This window comes from Protopterus annectens, chromosome 10.part0 (assembly GCF_019279795.1).
Source record: "Protopterus annectens isolate FY-2018-M chromosome 10.part0, PAN1.0, whole genome shotgun sequence".
NCBI classification, from domain to species: domain Eukaryota; kingdom Metazoa; phylum Chordata; order Ceratodontiformes; family Protopteridae; genus Protopterus; species Protopterus annectens.
The window spans coordinates 1418458693-1418478376 of record NC_056744.1 but is presented as its reverse complement, the minus strand read 5'-3'; the positions used below and the strand labels follow the sequence as shown (position 1 = coordinate 1418478376).

At 40.3% G+C, this 19684-nt stretch overlaps 1 protein-coding gene across 3 annotated transcripts in view; it reads left to right on the top strand.

Moving 5' to 3' along the window:
- Positions 1-19684, top strand: part of RNPC3 (RNA binding region (RNP1, RRM) containing 3) — an 864050-nt gene that overhangs the window by 625646 nt on the left and 218720 nt on the right. For all 3 annotated transcript variants that reach the window (XM_044086040.1, XM_044086039.1, XM_044086041.1), the window contains exon 9: positions 11055-11185. In XM_044086040.1, the coding sequence (XP_043941975.1) occupies positions 11055-11185 (131 nt within the window). The remainder of the gene's footprint in view (positions 1-11054; positions 11186-19684) is intronic.

Here is a 19684-nt window from a genome sequence, read left to right as displayed (position 1 = left end):
AAGCCCCCATGCTAAAGGATAACACTGTCCAAACTGCAAAATCCTTTAATAATGCACTCTACAGGCACCTACAAGAATGCATGGAAAATGCTATCCCAAACAAGACCAAGATTCACTCCTCCAAGAAAAGGAAACCAGTCTGGTGGACCCCTGCCATAAACAAGCTGTACAATAGAAGGAGGAAACTAGTACAGAAAATAGTAAAATCCCAAAAAGGGAAGACATTCCTGATCAGTATTAGCAAGAAACTACGTTCCCTCATAAAATCATCCAAGGCTAGCTTCGAAAGAAAAATTGCCATGGACTCCAAAGATAACCACAAGGTATTCTTTAGCTATGTCATGAATCTAAGTTGGCAATTCTTAGATCTGCTTGGAGTTCATGCAGAATGGCACAAAATACACTGAACCAACCGATATAGCCAACATCCTGGCAGACAGGTTCAGTGCAAACTTCACCCCCAGAAGGTCCCGTAACTATACCAAAAGAATGTAGAGCCCCTGAAGTCACAGACACTCAGGTTGAAACAGCCCTCTCCAAAGCCAAAAACACAGCATCAGTGGGACCGGATGGTGTCCCAGGTTGCGTCCTACACGAGCTCAAAGATGAACTAACCCCTTACCTAAACACATTGTTTAAACTAAGCCTCTCTACAGGCTATGTGCCCACAGAGTGGCTCACATCAATGGTTATTCTGCTCCACAAAGGTCGAGCCACAACAGACCCCGGGAACTATCGCCCTATAAGCTTGACTTGCAAAGCTATGAAGTGCATCATCATGGATCTCATTAACAGAGACATTGGGAACCTCCAAACACTGGATCCTACCCAGCTCAGCTTTAAGGGCAGATCATGCCTCCTAAACCTGGTGAACTTCTTTGAGACAATTACCAAGGCTATCGAGGGAAAGGTGGGGTACACACAGCCTACCTAGACCTCGCAAAGGCCTTCAACACCATTCCCCACCCAGGAATTATAGACAAGCTCACCAGCCTGAACATAAACCCCTACTTCATGAGATGGGTTGCCAGCTGGCTCACGGACAGAACCCACATGGTAAGAGTTGTGGGAGCTAGGTCTGACTCTAAACCGGTTACAAGTGGCGTTCCCCAGGGCTCAGTCCTAGGACCCCTCTTGTTCAGTATATACTTCTCAGAGGTGCAGGCAAGAACAGGAGCACTGTGGCTGACCAAGTTCGCAGACTACTGCAAACTAGGGGCTATAATTGACTCTCCGGCTGACACAGACATCCACCAAAAGGGTCTCACTGAGACAGATACCTGGTGTCAAAACCATGGCCTTAAAGCTAAATGCCAAAAAGTGCATAGTCATCCCCTTTGGAACCAAAAAAAAACTCCAAACCAATGAATATCAAAATCCAGAGCAAAGGAGAAAGGCGAAACAGTTCAACTGTAGCTCACTGCCAAATTTATTCAAAATAAAAGACGAAAAACATATGAGATCAAGCGCTTTCGCCTGGATCAGTACCAGGCTTTTTCAAGATGAGTTTGCACTCACAAAAACACAAGTTTATATACTACAAGTAATAATATCACATGATCAAATGTTTTAACAGCTTAATTGATAGGCAAATAAATTAATAGGCAAATACATTGTTAATTAGTAACCTAGTGCAAACAGAACCACTGAGCCATGCTTTTAAAAAATTGTAAGCCATGCAATGATAAAAACACTTCTGTGGAACAGTAAAATGTTAAAAAGCATTAAGAACCATTAATCAACATTAAAAAGCATTGATACATTATTAATCAATCCTGGAAATCTTTTTAGAAAATCTATGTTAAAATGGGTAAATAAATAAATAGAACCTATAAAATCACAGTGTGTGTGTTCAATACACTTTGTGCAAAAAATGCTTACAAAAAGTGGTGAAATTTGTTAAATAATAAATAAATAAAACTATCTGTTGTGTAAAATAGACTCAGACATAAAAACTGTAGTTTTGTGAATTGTAATTTTATAATTTATAATTTGGCCCTTCTTAATTTAAGGACACTAGCAATGCTGACACTGTCATTCAGGCCTGGGGATTTTGTGACATTCAGTTTGACTTGCCACAACAGCTCCTTATACTCAAGCCGGGCCTCCCAGTCCCCTCCTCTACTGTCCTGCAGAACTTGCTCTAAAACCATTAATCTCAACTGCATGTTGGGGCATGTGCCAAGATGTTTATAGAAAGCATTAGTGTCCTTCTTTTTAGAAATTTCATATAAATGCTCATAAATCCTTCTTCTAAGGGTTCTCTCGGTTTTACCCAATAGAAAATACAGCATTGTATACAAAAATCCAAATACATAACACCCTTCACCCCACAGTTATAGTGATGTTCAGCTCTAAATTTAAATTTTCTTGATGGGATGAATAATACACTGTCGTTTGCCACATAGGTGCACTGCTTGCATGCTCCGCAACTGTAGGTCCCAGGTTTGGGGCAAATTCGCTTCCCACCTACTCTAGGTTTCCCTTCAAATAACCCTTTGAGATTCCTGTCCTTCCTTCTAACAAAAGAGGGATGCTCATTGATTATTTGCTTGAGCTCTTCATGCTGTTTCAGAATAGGCCAAAATCTTAAAATGGACTGTTCTACCTGGGAAGAATTCTCCGAAAAAGTGTACACACAGTGTTTGCACTAGGTTACTAATAACAATGTATTTAATTTATTTGCCTATCAATTAAGCTGTTAACACATTTGATCATGTGATATTATTACTTGTAGTATATAAGCTTGTGTTTTTGTGAGTGCAAACTCATCTTGAAAAAGCCTGGTACTGATCCAGGAGAAAGCGCTTGATCTCATATGTTTTTCGTCTTTTATTTTGAATAAATTTGGCAGTGAGCTACAGTTGAACTGGTTTGCCTTTCTCCTTTGCTCTGGATTTTGATATTCATCCCCTTTGGAAAAAACAAAGTACCCACAAACTACCACATAGGTGGTAGCCCCCTAAATACGGAAGACGTAATAAGGGATCTGGGGACCCAAGTAGATAGTAACCTCTCCTTTGATAATCACATTGCCAGAATGGTTAGAAAATCCTTCTATATGGCCCATCTAATCACAAAAGGGTTTGCATCCAGATCGAAAGAGGTCATTGGGCCCCTCTACGCATCACTCATCAGACCCATCGTAGAGTACAGTGCCGCATTTGGGATGTACCTTAAAAGACACCTGCAACAACTGGAAAGACCACAGAAGTACCTCACCAAGAGGATCACTGGCCTCAAGCAGATGCCCTATGCAGCTTGACTGAAGAAACTCCAGCTGTACTCAGTTGCATACTGCCTACTCAGAGGTGATCTCTGCCTGACATACAAGGCCATGTCCAACTCAGAATTGATGGGCATGCTCCATCTAAAAAAAAAAAAAAAAAACATACGAGCCACATGCTCCAGGGATCTAAACCTCACCAGAACAATAAATAAGACATGCTGTAGGGATAGATTCCTTTCCCAGAGACTTCCCATGCTCTGGAACAAGATTCCAATCTACATTAAGCAGAGCTCCTCGCTAACCCTCTTCTTGATGAGTGGATGGGAAACAGAAAGTTTACCCCAGGGATCACGTCAAAGGCTCTGCTGGACAGAGGCACAGGGAACTAATCTAAGGGGGCGGTGAAAGCCAACACATTCTGGCTAGGCGTATAAATGCCTTCAGGCAGATAGCCTAGTACCTACCTATAAACATAAGGAAATAAAGGGTGATGGCAGAGGAGTTAAGAGGGAGGATGGGAGTAGTGTGAGTAGAGAGGTTACATTATATGAGATGTGGTGTTAGCAAATGTGCCTACCCTTGTTGTGGAAAGGTGCTGTTTCAGGGATCTTTTGAAGAGAGTTAGTAAGCAGGTAGATCTAAGTGTTGGGGGAATGGAATTCCACATCTTTGCAATGGAAAAGGAGTAAAACATTTGAGTGGCTGAGAGACTGGGTTTTTCTACATTTAGATGCAGTTGGTTGTTGAATCGATGAGGTCTTTAGGATGATGAGATAGAGCAGGGCATTTTCTAGGCTTGTATATGATATTGTGAGCAGTGGTTAGTTGGATATAAGAGAGATAGGAAATTCTAGCCAATTTAGTTTGAGTAATAATGAGCAGTGGTGAGATGAGTAATTAGCATTATTAACAAATTTAGCAATTTTATTATAATATGAGTCAAGTTTGGATTTTAGAGATGAGAGAATGTTAGTGAGGAAAGGGGCTCTGTATAAAAGAGAGGGTAAAAGAAAGGAAGAGGCAAGGGATAGTCTTCCTGTTGGATTGAGTAGATATTTGTGTCGGTAGTGGGAGCCATGTGTTTGATGTGTTTTTTTGATGTTGGACTGAATGTGCAGGTCGATAACGAGGATTTTGTCTACGGTGACAACAAGAAGTTTTGGGCTAGGTACAGTTTCGATGATAGTACCATTTAAGGATCGAGTAGTAAAGTCCTCTTTTTGTAGGAGTGTGGTCTTTTTGGGGACAAAGAGTACCAGTTTGGACTTAGTTTATTAGCTGTGCAACATATAATGGTTTCCTCATCCCTGTAGACACATTATGGTCAGGGGCTAGATTACTATCTATGTGTGTCCCCAAGTCCCTGACTACCGGCTCAACTCTAATGGGTGTGTTGTGTATATGATAGTTTACAGGGATGGATGACTTCCCAAAGGATACTGTTATGCATTTCTTGGCTTTTACAATGGATGTAAAAAGTGTACACACCCCTGTTAAAATGCCAGGTTTTTGTAATGTAAAAAAAAAAATGTGACCACAATAAATCATTTAAAAATTTTGCTCACCTTTAATGTGACCTATAAGCTGTACAATTCAGTTGAAAAACAAACAAACCTGTTAGGGGAAAAATATAAAAAATAAAAAAAGCACAATATGCTGGTTGCATAAGTGTGCACACCCTTAAACTAATACTTTGTTGTGTTTGCACACCCTTAAACTAATACTTAGTTGAAGCAACTTTTGATTTAATTACAGCATTCAGACTTCTTGGATACACACCTGCCATCAATTAAAGAGACTCTGATTAACCCCAAATAAAGTTCAGCTGTCCTAGTAGGATTTTCCTGACATTTACTCAGTAGCAGGGCTGTGTACACTTTTTATATCCACTGTAGTTTTAGTCCTTGGCTCTGATACCAGTTTTTTGTGTCAGCCCCTCCTGCAGAACATTTGTGTCAGTGTGAGATTCAATAACAGCTCCTAATTTGCAATTATCTGCATATTTAGTCAGCCAGAAACCATTGACATTGGCCTTGACTTCTCAGAGGTAATGCCAAAAAGCAGCGGTCCAAGGACTGATCCCAGAGGGACTCCACTTGTGACTGGCCTCTTTGTAGAGGTTGACTTCCCAATTCTATCTTTCTAGGTCCTGTCTGAGCCAGTTGGCTATCTACCGGGTGACATATGGGTTTGTACCTAACCTGTTGAGTTTGTCAATAATGCCCGAATGGAATATTGTTGAATGCCTTGGCCAGGTCAAGGTAAGCAGTGTGAACGATTTTGCCCTCATTCATTGCTTTGGTGACCTGGTTGAGTAGGCATGATCTGCCCTTGACAAAACCAAACTAGGTTGGGTCCAGAGTCTGCAGGTTTACTATATCTCTTTTGATTATCTACATGATAATTCTTTCTATGGCTTTTGTGACGCCCGTGAACTGGCCCAGCAATCAAGGAGCCTCAATCCTCACCACTAACACCAGAGAGGGCATCTCGTATGAGGAAAAGATAACAAATACACACAGTAAAGTGCAATTTCCCTTAAGAGCACATAGAGATCACAGTCAGTCCAGGGCTGGTCGCCCCCTTCCTCCCCAGGTCCCCAGTAAGACTCCCCACTGGCACAACTATAGGGTCCATAGCTCAGCCTTTCTGGGCAAGCTAAAATCTGCAGTGCCCTCTCAGTCCAACCAGTGCTTTGTGTCCCTGCCTAATTAACTGACACACACACTTTGAGATAAGTTTATACAACCACACAGACACTCCTGGGGAAGGCTGGCACAGGTTCTCCAGCTGTGCCACTTTTACCCAGACTTTATGGTAGTAATTACTGCCACCACCCAGCTAATATTATCAGCTACCCAAAGGCCCTTAAAAGGGTGTCCAGTTATTACTGTGCAATATTATTATCCAATTGGTAAGTGTGACTAATCAGTCAAGGCTTATTGGAGTGACCTGGTACAGGATCCTTATATACATGCAGTGTACTCTTAGAGCTTAACTTATCTCTACACAAAACAGCCACAGTTAAAAGGTTTTAAAATATTCAATAGTAAATAATTAAAACCACAAGATAGTACTTTCTACTACACAGTGCTAGTCAAAAGAGTTCAGCGATCACACACAAATAATTAAAATAAATCAGTAGTGCAGTTCTGACATCACAGAAAAAAACTTGGTCTAAACTTTCTAATTCTAGCTATCTCTAAAAGAAAACACAAGTCTAAGATAACTTACATAAGACAACAGGCATAGTGCTGAGTTGGATAGTCAGACAAAAATGCTTAATAATCTCTGGTTCTCACTGTTTAAATTAAAACTGCAGTTCTGCTAAAACATAACATTTCACACTTTCCTGGTGTTCCCAGGCTGGCAGAAACTGCATTTACATTCTTTTACACTAGAGCAATAAAGGACATTCCAAATGTAAATTGTGGTAGTTAACTTTAGCCTTAAAACAATAGGCAGGAAGCCTTCATCTAGCCGGACTGGAGCCGACTTGTAAACATCAAAGGCAGTGATGAAATCATTTTAATTTCAAAGGACCAACAAGAAATGCTTAACAGCTTTCTTTACAGCATAGGGCAATGTTGCCACATTGTTTTAAGTTCAGTACTTCACACCATATGCTTTCATTCAAACAAACAAGCTTATAGTTCAACATTCATATTTACAAATGATACAATTATCTCTGCACAATTCTATCTAGCTAGGCTGGCAACCTTCACCCATCTCTAGCAGTCTTCACAGCTTTACATAAGACTAGTGAGACTTATGGGTCCATAGTTTCCAGAGGCTATAGATAGCCCACCTTTGTGCAGAGGGATGACTGTTGCTTTTGTCTATTCATGAGGCGTGAAGCCTGTTTGGAGGCTACAGTTAAACAGTAATTTCAGAGGTCTTGATAGGTCATGTTTTATGCTATTTAGAAGACATCCTGGGATGTTGTCTGGACCCATTGATGCAGTGTTCTTAGTCTTAGAGAGCATTAAGGGAACTGTTCCCTAGTGATAGCAGGGGGAGTTTTATTTGATATTTCCTGAAGGAAGGTTGAGGGAGCGAGAGGGATAAAGTTGGAGTTGAATTTATCATCCAGGAGGTTTGCTATATCTTCTCGCACAGTATAGGTGGCTCCATTTACAATGAGCTCTGCACACAATTGTGTATTGCATTTGAGGTTGCAGACATAGCTAACGAATGCTTTGTGGTTGTCCTCGGCTTGGTAGAACAAACTTACCTCAGTTTGGCTTTGGTAGACTTTATTTGTCCTCTGAGTTTTGTTTAGTTTGAGTGCTTTTATCCTACTGGGTGGTGCACCTCCTAATTTTTGCCATGATTTTCTTCTTCCTGTTATACAGCGTAACGATTTTGTGATTCCACCAGGGTGGCTTGATTTTTGCATTAGTTCTGTACTTTTTGGTGGGTACAGCTGCCTTTATGCAGCTATTAACATGCTTGGACAGGGCTGTATGAGCAGCAGTGTTCTCAGGGTTTATGGAGGCTTTACATTTTGCCAGGTTCGCACTTAATAGCAGGAGGTTAGTCTTAGAATAGTTCTGGAATGTTCCAGGTTTTATTTTTACTTCAAAGGAGACCATTTTGCTGTCTGATCTTACCAGGAAAGGCATTACAGTAAGGGGTTGTGCAGCACTTTCTCATATTAGTGAAGACCAGATCCAGTATGGTTGCACCCCTGGTTGGTGTATTTGACTGGTCCAGGGATTTTCTGTTTACAAAATCCAGGAATCTCTATGCATGTATGTTTGGTGTCTTATAGGATTCCCAGTTAATAGTGGGATAATTAAAGTCACCCATGAATATGGTATTGGTTTGGAGGGTTAGTGTTTCTAAGAAGTTTAAATACATAGTATGGGTTTCCTGGGTCATAGAGAGGGCTCTATCGCTTGCAAGTAAGTGATATTGGGTTTTTCCTTTGGTGATTTGAACATGGAGCAGCTCCAGTACATTGTTCTGTTTGACCAGCATTGAAGTATATTTATTTTTGATGTAAACAGAGGCACCTCCACCTTTAGTCCATGCCTGTGAAGTAGCTTGCCTAAATGTGTGGAAGGCACTATAACCTTGCACTTGTAGGTGTGCACTCCATGGTTTAAAACAATGTCTCAGTGACCACACAGATGTCAGCATTCTATAGGGTAAAGAGAGTTTCTAGGGAGTGGAATTTTTTGTTTAGACTCCTAGCATTGTGCAGTAACACCTTTAGATTTTCTTGGTTTTGATTTGCTATGTCAAAAGTACTTTCAGTTTGGCATTGCCTAAAAATGGTACTATGAGGGAAGACTATCTTTTAGCTAATATTTGATGAGCAGTTTAGATTCAGTTGGGAATGCAGCTCAACTTTCCCATTGTTTTCATTGAGACAGAAAGTGGAGAAAAAGCTGTAGGTAAGGACTCTTAGTATTCTTGGACTTTGAGAAAGTGCATGATTTAGTCCCAAGTAGGCTGAATTTTGCAGTCCTAAGATGATCTGAAGTTTCAGAAGCATTGGTAGAATTAGTGTATACTATGTACTTAGACCCACTGGCATAAGTGCAGGCGGTGTTTGGGCTCGCGTAGGAGTTCCCAGTGAGAGTTGGTATGTTCAGCTCTGAGCCCACTGCTGTGCTCATACTGGTGATAGATTATAGTAGTAGTTAGGTTGGAGGAAACAGGTCGACAAAACTACTGTATGCAGACAATGTGGGACTACAAGCAGGAGCTTTAGCAAATTATATGGAACTGTAATGCAAAACCAGAGGCATATGTGATGAAATGTGGAACAGGCAAGACTTTTGTCCTGGCAGCAAAGCGGGAAGATAGAAGAAGCTAAAAACTGGCATAGAAGCAAAAACAATGCAAGAGGTTAACAGCTTCAGGTATCTGGATGCTGTGGTTGAAGAGAAGGGAATTCTGGATGAGGAAGTTGAAGCTAGAATCAGAGGTGATGCAGCCAACTGTCAAGAGTATTAGAGGTATTGTGGACAGATGAATACCAAAGGAGCCAAAAAGTCGAGAGTACAACATGGTAGTACAACCAATACTTCTGTATGGTCCAGAAATCTAGGCAATAAAGTCAGAGGTGTTGAAGCTAGAGGTGATGGAAATGAAGTGCCTGAGACTGGTGGTAGGATGCACACTTTGGGACCGATGAAGAAATGAGAACATGAGAGCAAAAGACAGAGTAGCTCTGATTGCAGAGAAGAGTCAGCGAGAACAAAATTATGGTGGTTTGGTCTTGTGCAGGAAAGCAGGAGATGGCGTGGTGAAGATAATTTGAGAAAGATCGCAAGAAGGCAAAAAGGAAATTAAGAAGTCCAGCCTTGAGATTGATAGGTTGTGGGAACTATAACCTCTGACATTAGTTTTGACTGTTGAACAAGGTAGGAGAGTAGCCCTGAATCAAGAAAAAAAATATGGGCTGATGATGGTGATTGAAGGATTTGCTGGAGGTGAAAATTTGAGTAAGCAGTATGAATTTGTTTTATGGTTTTTGTTTGAAGTTTGCCTGTCATTGTAAATAGAGCACTGAACTTGTGAAATCTGCCTCCATTGCATTTTAAGCACGCACGTATGTGTTTATAAGGCTGTGCACATATATATGTATTTGTGTGTCTGAGTGAATAAAGTGTGTGTGTGAAAATTGGTTAAATCATTAAAAAGCAATCCAGTCAAAAGTAAAAGTTGACAGAAGTACATCCGATTCATTCCCCAGTCTAAACTACACCAAAGAAACATTTATACAGAGGGGTGCAAGCCTGTATGCATCCCCCAGTCACATGCTGTTTAGATGTACAAATGCTGAGATTGCACATTAATTTGGAAAATAAAATTTCCAATACCAAGATATCCCAACAGTGGATACAAGAAATATATCCTAAAACTCACTGCTTATAGGTTATATTTTTATGTATAAATCACTCCCATTTTGGCTCCACAAGATAGATTTGTAGTCTTTGATCCCTCACTATTAACAAGTCACTTACTGTCTGTGTTAGAGCATTCAAAGCCAGACTGACAGAGATCAAATATGCCATGGGATGAATGTTGTGAATGCTGCTGTTTGTAGACCACCACCTCCCTAACCATACTGGTAAGAGATAGTTTGAGATAATACAGTTCTGTCCTCAGGGATGCATGAGTGGTCTGGAAAATAATGAACCCAAGAAAGGTAGGCAAGATGCACATAACTGAGACTTTGTCTTAGCGATTGGAAATGTTCCCAGTGACAGTGTGTGCAAAGTCGTACAAGGTTCAGGCATGCATGGATAACCATTACCGACACTTTTATCCAGCCATTTTTAAAGGTATAGTAATATTCACTTAGAATGGAAGATTAGATAGTTGGGTTTAACCCTTCAAGTTCACAATCCATGTTTGTTTTATAAAGAGGTGAGGCTCACATTGATGTTATTCCATCATCTGTTTTGTCATGCAGTAAATCTGAGAACAATTAGGTTGTGTTGAGGGCCAATTAGTGTGCATGGTACTGCGATGAATGGATAGTTTGAAACCACATTGTTTCTTTTCTTTATTTGGTGAATTTGCAGCATACAAAATACAAAAGAAAGATTTTGTCGGTACATAAATGATATGACCCTTGTTGCTTTCACATAGTAGTGATGCTAAAACTCTTGACACTAACATTTTTAAACAAGAACTGATTTGTAATGTACTTGTTAAACTGCTGTTGCATAAGAATCCATGTAAGCTAACTGAAAAAATGTGTACATCATAGAATGCATGTAAAGGCAGCTCAGATGCAGTTTTGGCTTGTGCTAAGTTATGTCTTGTGAGTTAAGCAGACTAATGGGCTTCTGCACATTAACAGCAGTACACATACGGTGCTGACACCTTCAGATGTATTTGAACAACCACAGCCTCAAGGCCCAAGGAAAATTGAATTTCATATTCCTGCTGATGTTCCAGTGTTACTTGAAAGACAGGAAGATGGGAAAAATGGTAAGAAAACATAGTACTGTAATAGTAGTACAACATTATAGTTTTGTAAATGAATTAAACGGTTCGGCACTTTTATTGACAGTTTGCTAATAATTTGAACTTCTGAAAATACCATAACCTTGCTTTTATCTTTATTCCTTTCTCTTGAAATAATCAGTAGCTAGTCAGGAAGCTTTTTTGTACTCTTATGGTTTCTAATGAGCCATGTGAGTGTAGCTGTGAACAGCATGCCGACTTCTCTTAGTAGTGTATGTACTGACTGTTTTCCCCATCTTGCTTGTAAACTGCAACCCATTAACAGTGCACTATTTATTTATGGCCTAGAATGTGTAATAAATTGTTAGGAAAAGTCTAACAGAAATAAGTTATGTATAGGGATGCTTTGATGGGATATAAAAAAGGATATTATAGTTCATCAGCCAGGAATGGATTACATTCTTATATAGGTTTAGTTAGGAAAGTAAGTGACACCACACACACACCCACACACACACACACACACACACACACACACACACACACACACACACACACACACACACACACACACACGTTGAGCTTGTGTTAGAATTCTCATTTTGATTTGCATCTAGCAGTTATTCTACGGAGAAACAAAAGCATTACAGACTCATGTTAAGAGATTGTACTACAACTCCACTTGATTTTATCTAACCAGGGGGTTTAAATTCCCCTTTTCATGTTCCATATTTTATTCTTTTTGTGTGTCTGTCTGTCTGAACATTGGTAGGACAAAATGTGGCTGAATTTTTAAGCTTACATTTGATGAATGTCTTGGAATTTGAAAAGTTCTTTTTTATAAATGTTTGTTAAAATGTTATTGTGTTAAAAGGTGTTTGTAGTGCATTTCATTTGAGCATTAAGGTAGTTGTATCTTTAAAGGATTGTGAAGGGTGATGACATCACTCATTTTTAACCGTATTTAAAAGCTGTACTATGGTGTGCAGTTAGATTCTGATGAAGTCCCCAGTTGAGGGGATGAAAGCGCTCAATCTGTGTCCTTGTATTTTGGAAGAATAAAAACAGCTTGGACTGAAGGGTTTGGCTGACTTGAACGTGTTTCCTACTGCTTCTTAGTGTTTGTTTTGGACTTTTTTTAAGTTAGGTTAAAAACTTGTACAGTTTTTAAGCATTTCTGCACAAGGTGTTTTCCTCTGCCTGCACCCCCTGATAATGGGAGCTGTGTCCTTACACCCCCACTACTTAAATATTCTAACTTCTGTAATCAATATACCTTTGGGATTGGAGAGTACTCCAGGATGTCACACTTTCACAAGTGTGTAGTTTTGCTAGTCCTAGGATCGCACTCAGAATCCTCATACTTTCAAAGGCACCCCACCTAAAAAAAAATAAAAAATAAATCTATAAGTGATGCTGCTATATTGCAGTCATCAGGCTTAATCATAATTATTTGATCCAAATTACTTTTTATATTTCCCTTCACTGAGTGGACTGTAATAATTCTTAAGTTGACTCAGTACTTAACTGATTCAGACAGACAAATGTATCCACACAAAAATGTTAGAGCTGAAGTGCACCCTACCAGTTAATTAAAAAGCAAACAAACATAAATGAATAAATACATTTCTGACTGATGGCCCTTCTGTATAATATAGGTTAAAGTTTTAGTTTGCTTGAGTTGGGAATGCATCACACATGGAACTGCACTTTAATTACTGGGATGCTAGCACATTATATCAGTTTAAAGGTCATGCCTGAGATATACTGTTGTGTTATAATCTCTGTTTGTCCATTACTTCATCACAACATTAGCTGCTGTCCGTTTTATCAGGGTCTTAGAGAAGTTGCCATCATTTTTAATTTGTAAATTGCTAACATGCAGCACTTTAATAACTTTTTTTTCGGCATTCCTGCCACCTTTTGCACACGAGATTGCAGCAGAGTTTTCTTATGCTGCTGAACAGGTCTTCAGACCCTTCAGCCCTTACTGTGAACCCTGACAATAAGTGCTGAACTGGCTTCAGTGCAGCTCTTTGTTTACATTGAAGTCTGTGGGCTTTAACAAATGCTTCTAACCTCTGCATTTTCTTCTTTCTTTGAAAAATCTTTTTTGTTGAGCTCTTAACCATCAGTAATACATTTTTATAGCGAGAATTTCATGGTAGCATTTATTCTGTTTTCAGAATTACAAACATACGAACACAGCTTCATAGGATATGTAACATTATGATCTTGCATTCTGTGTTAATATCTTTAACCGTGAACTATGAAATAGTGCTATGACGAATCTTAAAACATTGCATTTTTTTTTCACCAAAGCAAACTCAGATATATAATAAATGAGCTGGGTGTTGCTTAGTCATATGACATCCTGTAGTCAGTAAACTGTATTTTAAATATTCTTTCTTCACATCTCAGCTTGATTCTATACTGCATAATTCCAAACATATCTTTCAGTTTATTTCCTATAACCGTCTCACATCATAAATCTGCTTATAAATTTGCAGTCCTTTTTTCACATTATTAATGCAATTGTATTGCTTCTTTCCCACATGTTCTTCGTCTTCCCTTGCTGCAGTCCTGACTATTGGGTATAGTCTACTAATGCGCATGACCGCCATTTCCTCAGTCTTTATGGTCCGATGCAGAAGCAATTTTGGCGGTTTGAGATTTTCAAACCGGAGTTTCAGACCGAGTACAGAGTTGGTAAGTAATCTGGGGAACATTTTGGTTTTCTTGCCTCAGTATATTACCGGATGTCAGAAAAAGTGAATAACTGTATTTCTTGTGGGAAGCAGATACATAGGGATTATCATACTTTGTGTATACCTTGTTTAGGGCCTGAACATCTGTTGGTGTTTGCCCTTTTGTGCTAGATTTAATAGCGCACTATTAAGAGGAGGCTTGATTGTGCTAGGTTAGTGTTTGGAATTATACTATGCGTCGGATGCTCGCTTCATCTAAGAAGCGCAAGGACAAAACAGTGAAGTCTAGGGGTGAGGAACCGAGAAGGCTCAGGAGAGGTTTTGCCAGGAGTCTCTATGGAGTCTCAGGCTGATACTTTACTGTTACAGGATGTGCCCTCTCAGGAAGTAGGCCAGGCTGAGGGGCTTCTCAGGTAACTGTTCTTCCCTCTCTTCCCAAGGTAGTTAGGGCCTCTCCTTCTGTTTCCAGAGCTTTAGAGGAAGGCCAAGTTCAGCTTCTGTAGGGGGCTTCCTAGCATTTCGTTCTGTGTGCTAAGAAACATATGCTTAAAATGGCTGAAGATTTGATTACTCTGATTAGAGGTTCTATGCCCCACCTGATAAGAGGCCTAGGGTGGAACAGGAGTTTGATAGTTTTGAACAGTGTTCACAGGCTTCAGAGTCTTCTGTGGAAGACTTGCAAGAGTTTCCTGCTTATTCTGATTCTGATGTGGATGATTCCACTCCTTCAGCTTCTCCTCCTGAGGATTTTTCATTTTCAGAGACTCTTCACTCCATGAGGGAGCACTTTAAATGGGAAGGCCAGGATTACTCTGACTCCAGGAAAAGGCTTAGGGAATTCTTGTTTTTGCGTCAGCATAGGCCCTTAGCTATTCCTCCTGTGTTGAATGTGGTGGAGGATGTTGTTGCAGAGGCTTCTCTGAACCCTGATTCCTTGCCTCCTGCTCCTGTTAAGCCTGATAGGTATTATAGGGTGCCCAAGCTCATAAGTATTTGTTTAAGAGTCCCAGGGCGGACCCAGAAACTGTTTCTCAGGGGCCTAAAGGTGTTAAAGCTTCTGTTGTTAAAATCCTGTACCTCTGATAAAGAGGCAAGGGCTTTGGATAGGTGGGGTAAGAAAGTATATACTTCTTCCACTCTAGCCATGAGGCGTTGAATTGTCAATTTCATATGCTGAAATATCAGAATTATCTCCTTTCACAATTGAAATCTAAGGTGGATGCTTTGTGGAAGGTATTGAGTGTAGAGGTGCTGGATTTGGTTCATGTGTCTGAACAAGTGGGTAAGCATTCTTTGCAGTGTGGTTTTGATGCTGTTCAGGCCTCCTCGAGGGTGGCTGCTACTAGTTCTGTTCTGCATGGTTGAAGGATCAGAATTTAGCTGAGCATGTTAAGACCAGGATTTTGGATGCTCCTTTACAGTCTGATGTGTTGTTTGGCGCCTGTGGAAGCAGTTTTAAAGAAAATGGAGGACAAAGCTAAGTCTATGCAGACTGTTAAAGATTTTTGCAGGTGCAGCCTGTTTAGTAGAAATTGGCCTGCTAAGGGTGGACATATCCTGCTTATGGTTCCCAGTCTAGGTGTAGATCTAGTCGTGGTAGGGGCAGGGCTCAAGGTTCGCTTAGGCCTAGGTCAGACAGTTCACCTGCTCAGACTTCTGGTGAGGGGTCAGGGTCCTAGAACCAATGACCTGCCCTTTCAGCTGCCAGTGGACTCTCGTCTGGCAGCTCTTTTGGGAGGAAGATTGTCTCTTTTCAAAGAAAATTGGGATTTAATCACTCAAGACAGATGGGTGCTGGATATCATTCATCACGGGTACAGATTTTATTTCCACACAATGCCCCTTTCAAAGGCATGCCAGATGTTCCTCCTCCACAAAGAAAAGAGGCTCTCAAGCAAGTTTCTCAGTTACTCCAGATAGGGGCTATTCAGCCAGTCCCTGTGTCAGAAAGGGCGGATTTTATTCTCGCCTGTTCCTAGTACCAAAGAAGAACACGTGGAGACCAATTTTGGATTTATCTCTCCTCAACACTTATCTGGACATTCCCAAGTTCAAGATGTTGACGTTACAGCAACTGTTACCTCTGCTGGGCAAGGATCACTGGATGGTAACTTTGGATCTCAAGGAAGCTTACCTTCATGTGCCCATAAGGCTAAGTTGCAGAAAGTATCAACTGGAGATTTTCATTATCAGTTCTCTGCATTGCCCTTTGGCTTATCTAGAGTATTCACAAAGGTTCTGGCTCCAGTGATAGCTTACTTCAGGCTTCAAGGCATTCAAATTTATCCTTACACTGCCTGATTCTGGCTCAAGAAAAAGAACACCTTCTACAGCATCTGGAATATGTCATAGCAGTGCTAAGATGCCTAGGGTATTCTGAAATAAAGTCCAGTCTAGTACCCTCTCAAGACATGTGCTTTCTGGGTGTGAGACTGCATACAGCAGCCCAGATGGCCTTGGACAAACAACAGAGTCTGTCACTTTACTTCCATCAACTATCTCATCAGTCCGTGCTGACTGCAAGGACAGTCCTCCAAGCATTAGGGTTCATGGCATCTTGTATTCTGGTGCTTCCCAATGCCAAACTGCATATGAGGAAGCTGCAATGGTATCTCAAAATGTATGGACACAGCACTGCCAAGATTTGGACACTGTCATTCAAATAATACCTTGCCTTCAAAGGAATGTCACCTAAACAAGGGACTCTCTGGTCAGATTTTAACGACAGATGCCTCAGACACTGACAAAGGAGCTCATCTAATTGGAAATTGGATACACAACATGTGGCCTACCAGACTACAGCATCTACATATCAACATGAAAGAGATGTTAGCAGTCCAGTTTGCATTGATGAGTTACTTCTTCCAGGGCAGGTGTTGATTCTGACAGAACACACAACTGTCATGTGGTACATCAACACATTCTTATCCTCTATGCAGGCAAGCAATGATTTTATGGAAGGTTTCTGCCAGGAGACCCAACTCCCCTAGCAGATGTATTAAGCAGACAAATCATGGATCCCCACGGTGGAAACTGGATCTTCATGTATTTCAGAAATTGACAGTGTCATGGGGAACTCCAGACATAGATAAGTATTGCACAAAGGGTTTCATCACACAGCTTGGAAAGTGGATGCTCTCTGTCTTCAGTTGGAAAAACCTTCATGTCTATGCCTTTCCACCTCTGCCTCTTCAAGGATGATTTTGATAGCTCCAGATTGGCCACTTCTAAGGAGTCTGTAAAAGAAGCCTCCATGGCCTTTACCTCTGATTCCTCATTTGTTATCTCAGATCTGCTCAATGTCAAGCTTCAATCTCTCCATCACAGCTGGCATATATTCTGTGTTGAAACATGGAAGGTCTCAGCTTCCTCAACAAGTTTTAAATGTGATTATAAAAATGGAAGAGATTTTTATTTTGGTGTACAGCAAATCTTCAATATCTTACTGAGTTATTGGACAAGGGTTTGTCATTCTCTTCCATAAAGATTCATGCTGCAGCAATTTCAGCTCACTATGATTGTGACCCACTTTTGTTTTCGCATCCTTTGTTCAAGCAGTTTCTTGCTTGGGATCTCAATTTTGTGTTGGAAAAACTTACTCTACAACCTTGCAGCTACTGCTGAATTGAAATATTTGTCATGGAAGACGGCTTTTCTGTTCTGCAAGAAGGGTGTCTGAGTTGCAGTTTTGATTTTCCATAAGGACAGGGTATCATTACTAATCCTTCCTTTATGCCTAAGGTGGTTTCTAGTGTGGCTTTAAACCAAACTATTCATTTGCCCAGATCCTCAAAATAAAGGGGAAAAGATTTTGCACACTTTAGATGTACATATTATTTGAGCAGGACTAAAGATTTTAGGCAGTCTCAGCAGTTACTTGTTTCTTTTTTAAGTTCACAGGGCAAACCTGTGTCAAAACAAACTATTTCTAGGTGGATTGGCTTTGCATTGCATTTTGTTATTCCCATCATGGCAAAGAGGTTCCAGCTGGGATTAGGCCTCATTCCACTAGGGCTGGCATGTTGTCAGCTCCTGCTACTTTATAATTTGCAGCCTCCCTTACCCCTGCTTGGGATTACCCAATAGTCAGGGACTGCAGCAAAGGGAGGCAGAAGAACATAGTACAGTTTTGTACCTACCATAAATGTAGATGTTTCTGTGTTTCAGGGTGGTTGTGTAGGTGCCTTTACATGCTTATATTTTTTATATATATTTTTTGTATATATATTCCTGTATATATTGTACATGTTTATTGGTGCAGGTTGTTTTTGGGACTTGTCTTTTTGGGTCTTCTGACATCTGGGGCAAGAAAAGACTGAGGAAGGACTATACCCAATAGTCAGGACTGCAGAACATCTACATTTATGGTAGGTACAAAACTGTACTTTTCTTATGACCCCTCTGTTGGTGCACATGCAGTTCTGCCAAACCAGCTTCCCTGACATTGTAGTGCTGAAGTACATGTGTGTGTTCGTCACTCCCTGCTCTATTCAGCTCCCTTCCAAGAGTGTCTCTCTGCATCCAGTTGTGTCTCCATGTTGTCCGATGCCTTATCTTCCTTACATATGGCTATCTTCTTTTACACTAGACTAATACGTGTCTCTCACAAGTTCAGCTTCAACTTTATTAGAATGCTTTAACATAGAACACCATGTACACATCTAAAATGAATAAGTTAAGGTGCAGAAAAGTAAAAAAAAGTGAATTAAATCAATTACTAGAGCATTTCAGTAAGATAAACTTTGAAGTCATAATTGAAATACGATGCTAAACTTATCTAACCATATTAGAGGGTATGTCATAAAGACAGGTTGTTTATTGTCAGAAGCCAACCAAAGATTGATACTACTGAAGATGCCAAGGTAGTGTGTTTCACAGGAGAAGAGCCTGAAGGGCAAGTTAGTGGATGCCAGAAGTATCAGGACATGCCTATGAATTACTAGCAGCCCCTGGGAGGCAAGGCACAAGACCTGGGCAAGGCAGTATGCCACGATTCCATTTTCAGTAGGAAGGACTCAAGTCATGAATGGACATATAGACCAACATCAACACCTTATAGATGGTTCTACAGTGAATTGAAAGTCTGTGGATACTGTGCAATATGGTTATAATATGCAGGTAATGAAATGTGCCAGTTAGTAGCCTGGCGTCTGCCTTCTGCAACATGCACAGGGCATTACAATAGTCTAACCTAGAGGTGACCTGTGCATGAATAGTCATTGAAAGGTCATCCTGAGGAAATAGGTTTTTATTCCGTATGTTTCACTAATGGTGATTTCAAAACAATTGACACTTGATCCCAAATCTCATCTTACAGATAAAAATGGCACCTAGATTATGAACTTTATCAAACAAACTCAAGCTTATTGCTACCATATAAGAAGTTAGGGAATGAGGGGGCAGAGGAATCTCTCATTTTAACATGAACTACTATAGCTTCAGTTTTGAAAGTGTTGAGTTTGAACTGATTAAGGATGCAACAAGACTGTATGGCCTTTAGATGGTCATCTAAGGAATACACACTTGTCATATCTTCTTGTGAGAAGGTAAATATGGTGACAGCAGCATAATTATGGTATACTAGACCCCTGTGTCTTGTAAGATCTCCTAATGTTAGCATATAAACCTTGAGCAATGACACACTTAAGATGGACCCAATGATACTCAACAATCAAGATGGTAGGATGAAGAAAAAGAGTTAATTCCAGAGCAAATTATTTGAGAATGGCCACAGCATTATGAGCCATTGTAGCACTGTAGAGGAAACACTGTAGTAGGATTGTAAATGCTCAATCAAAATTTCATGATCAACAAT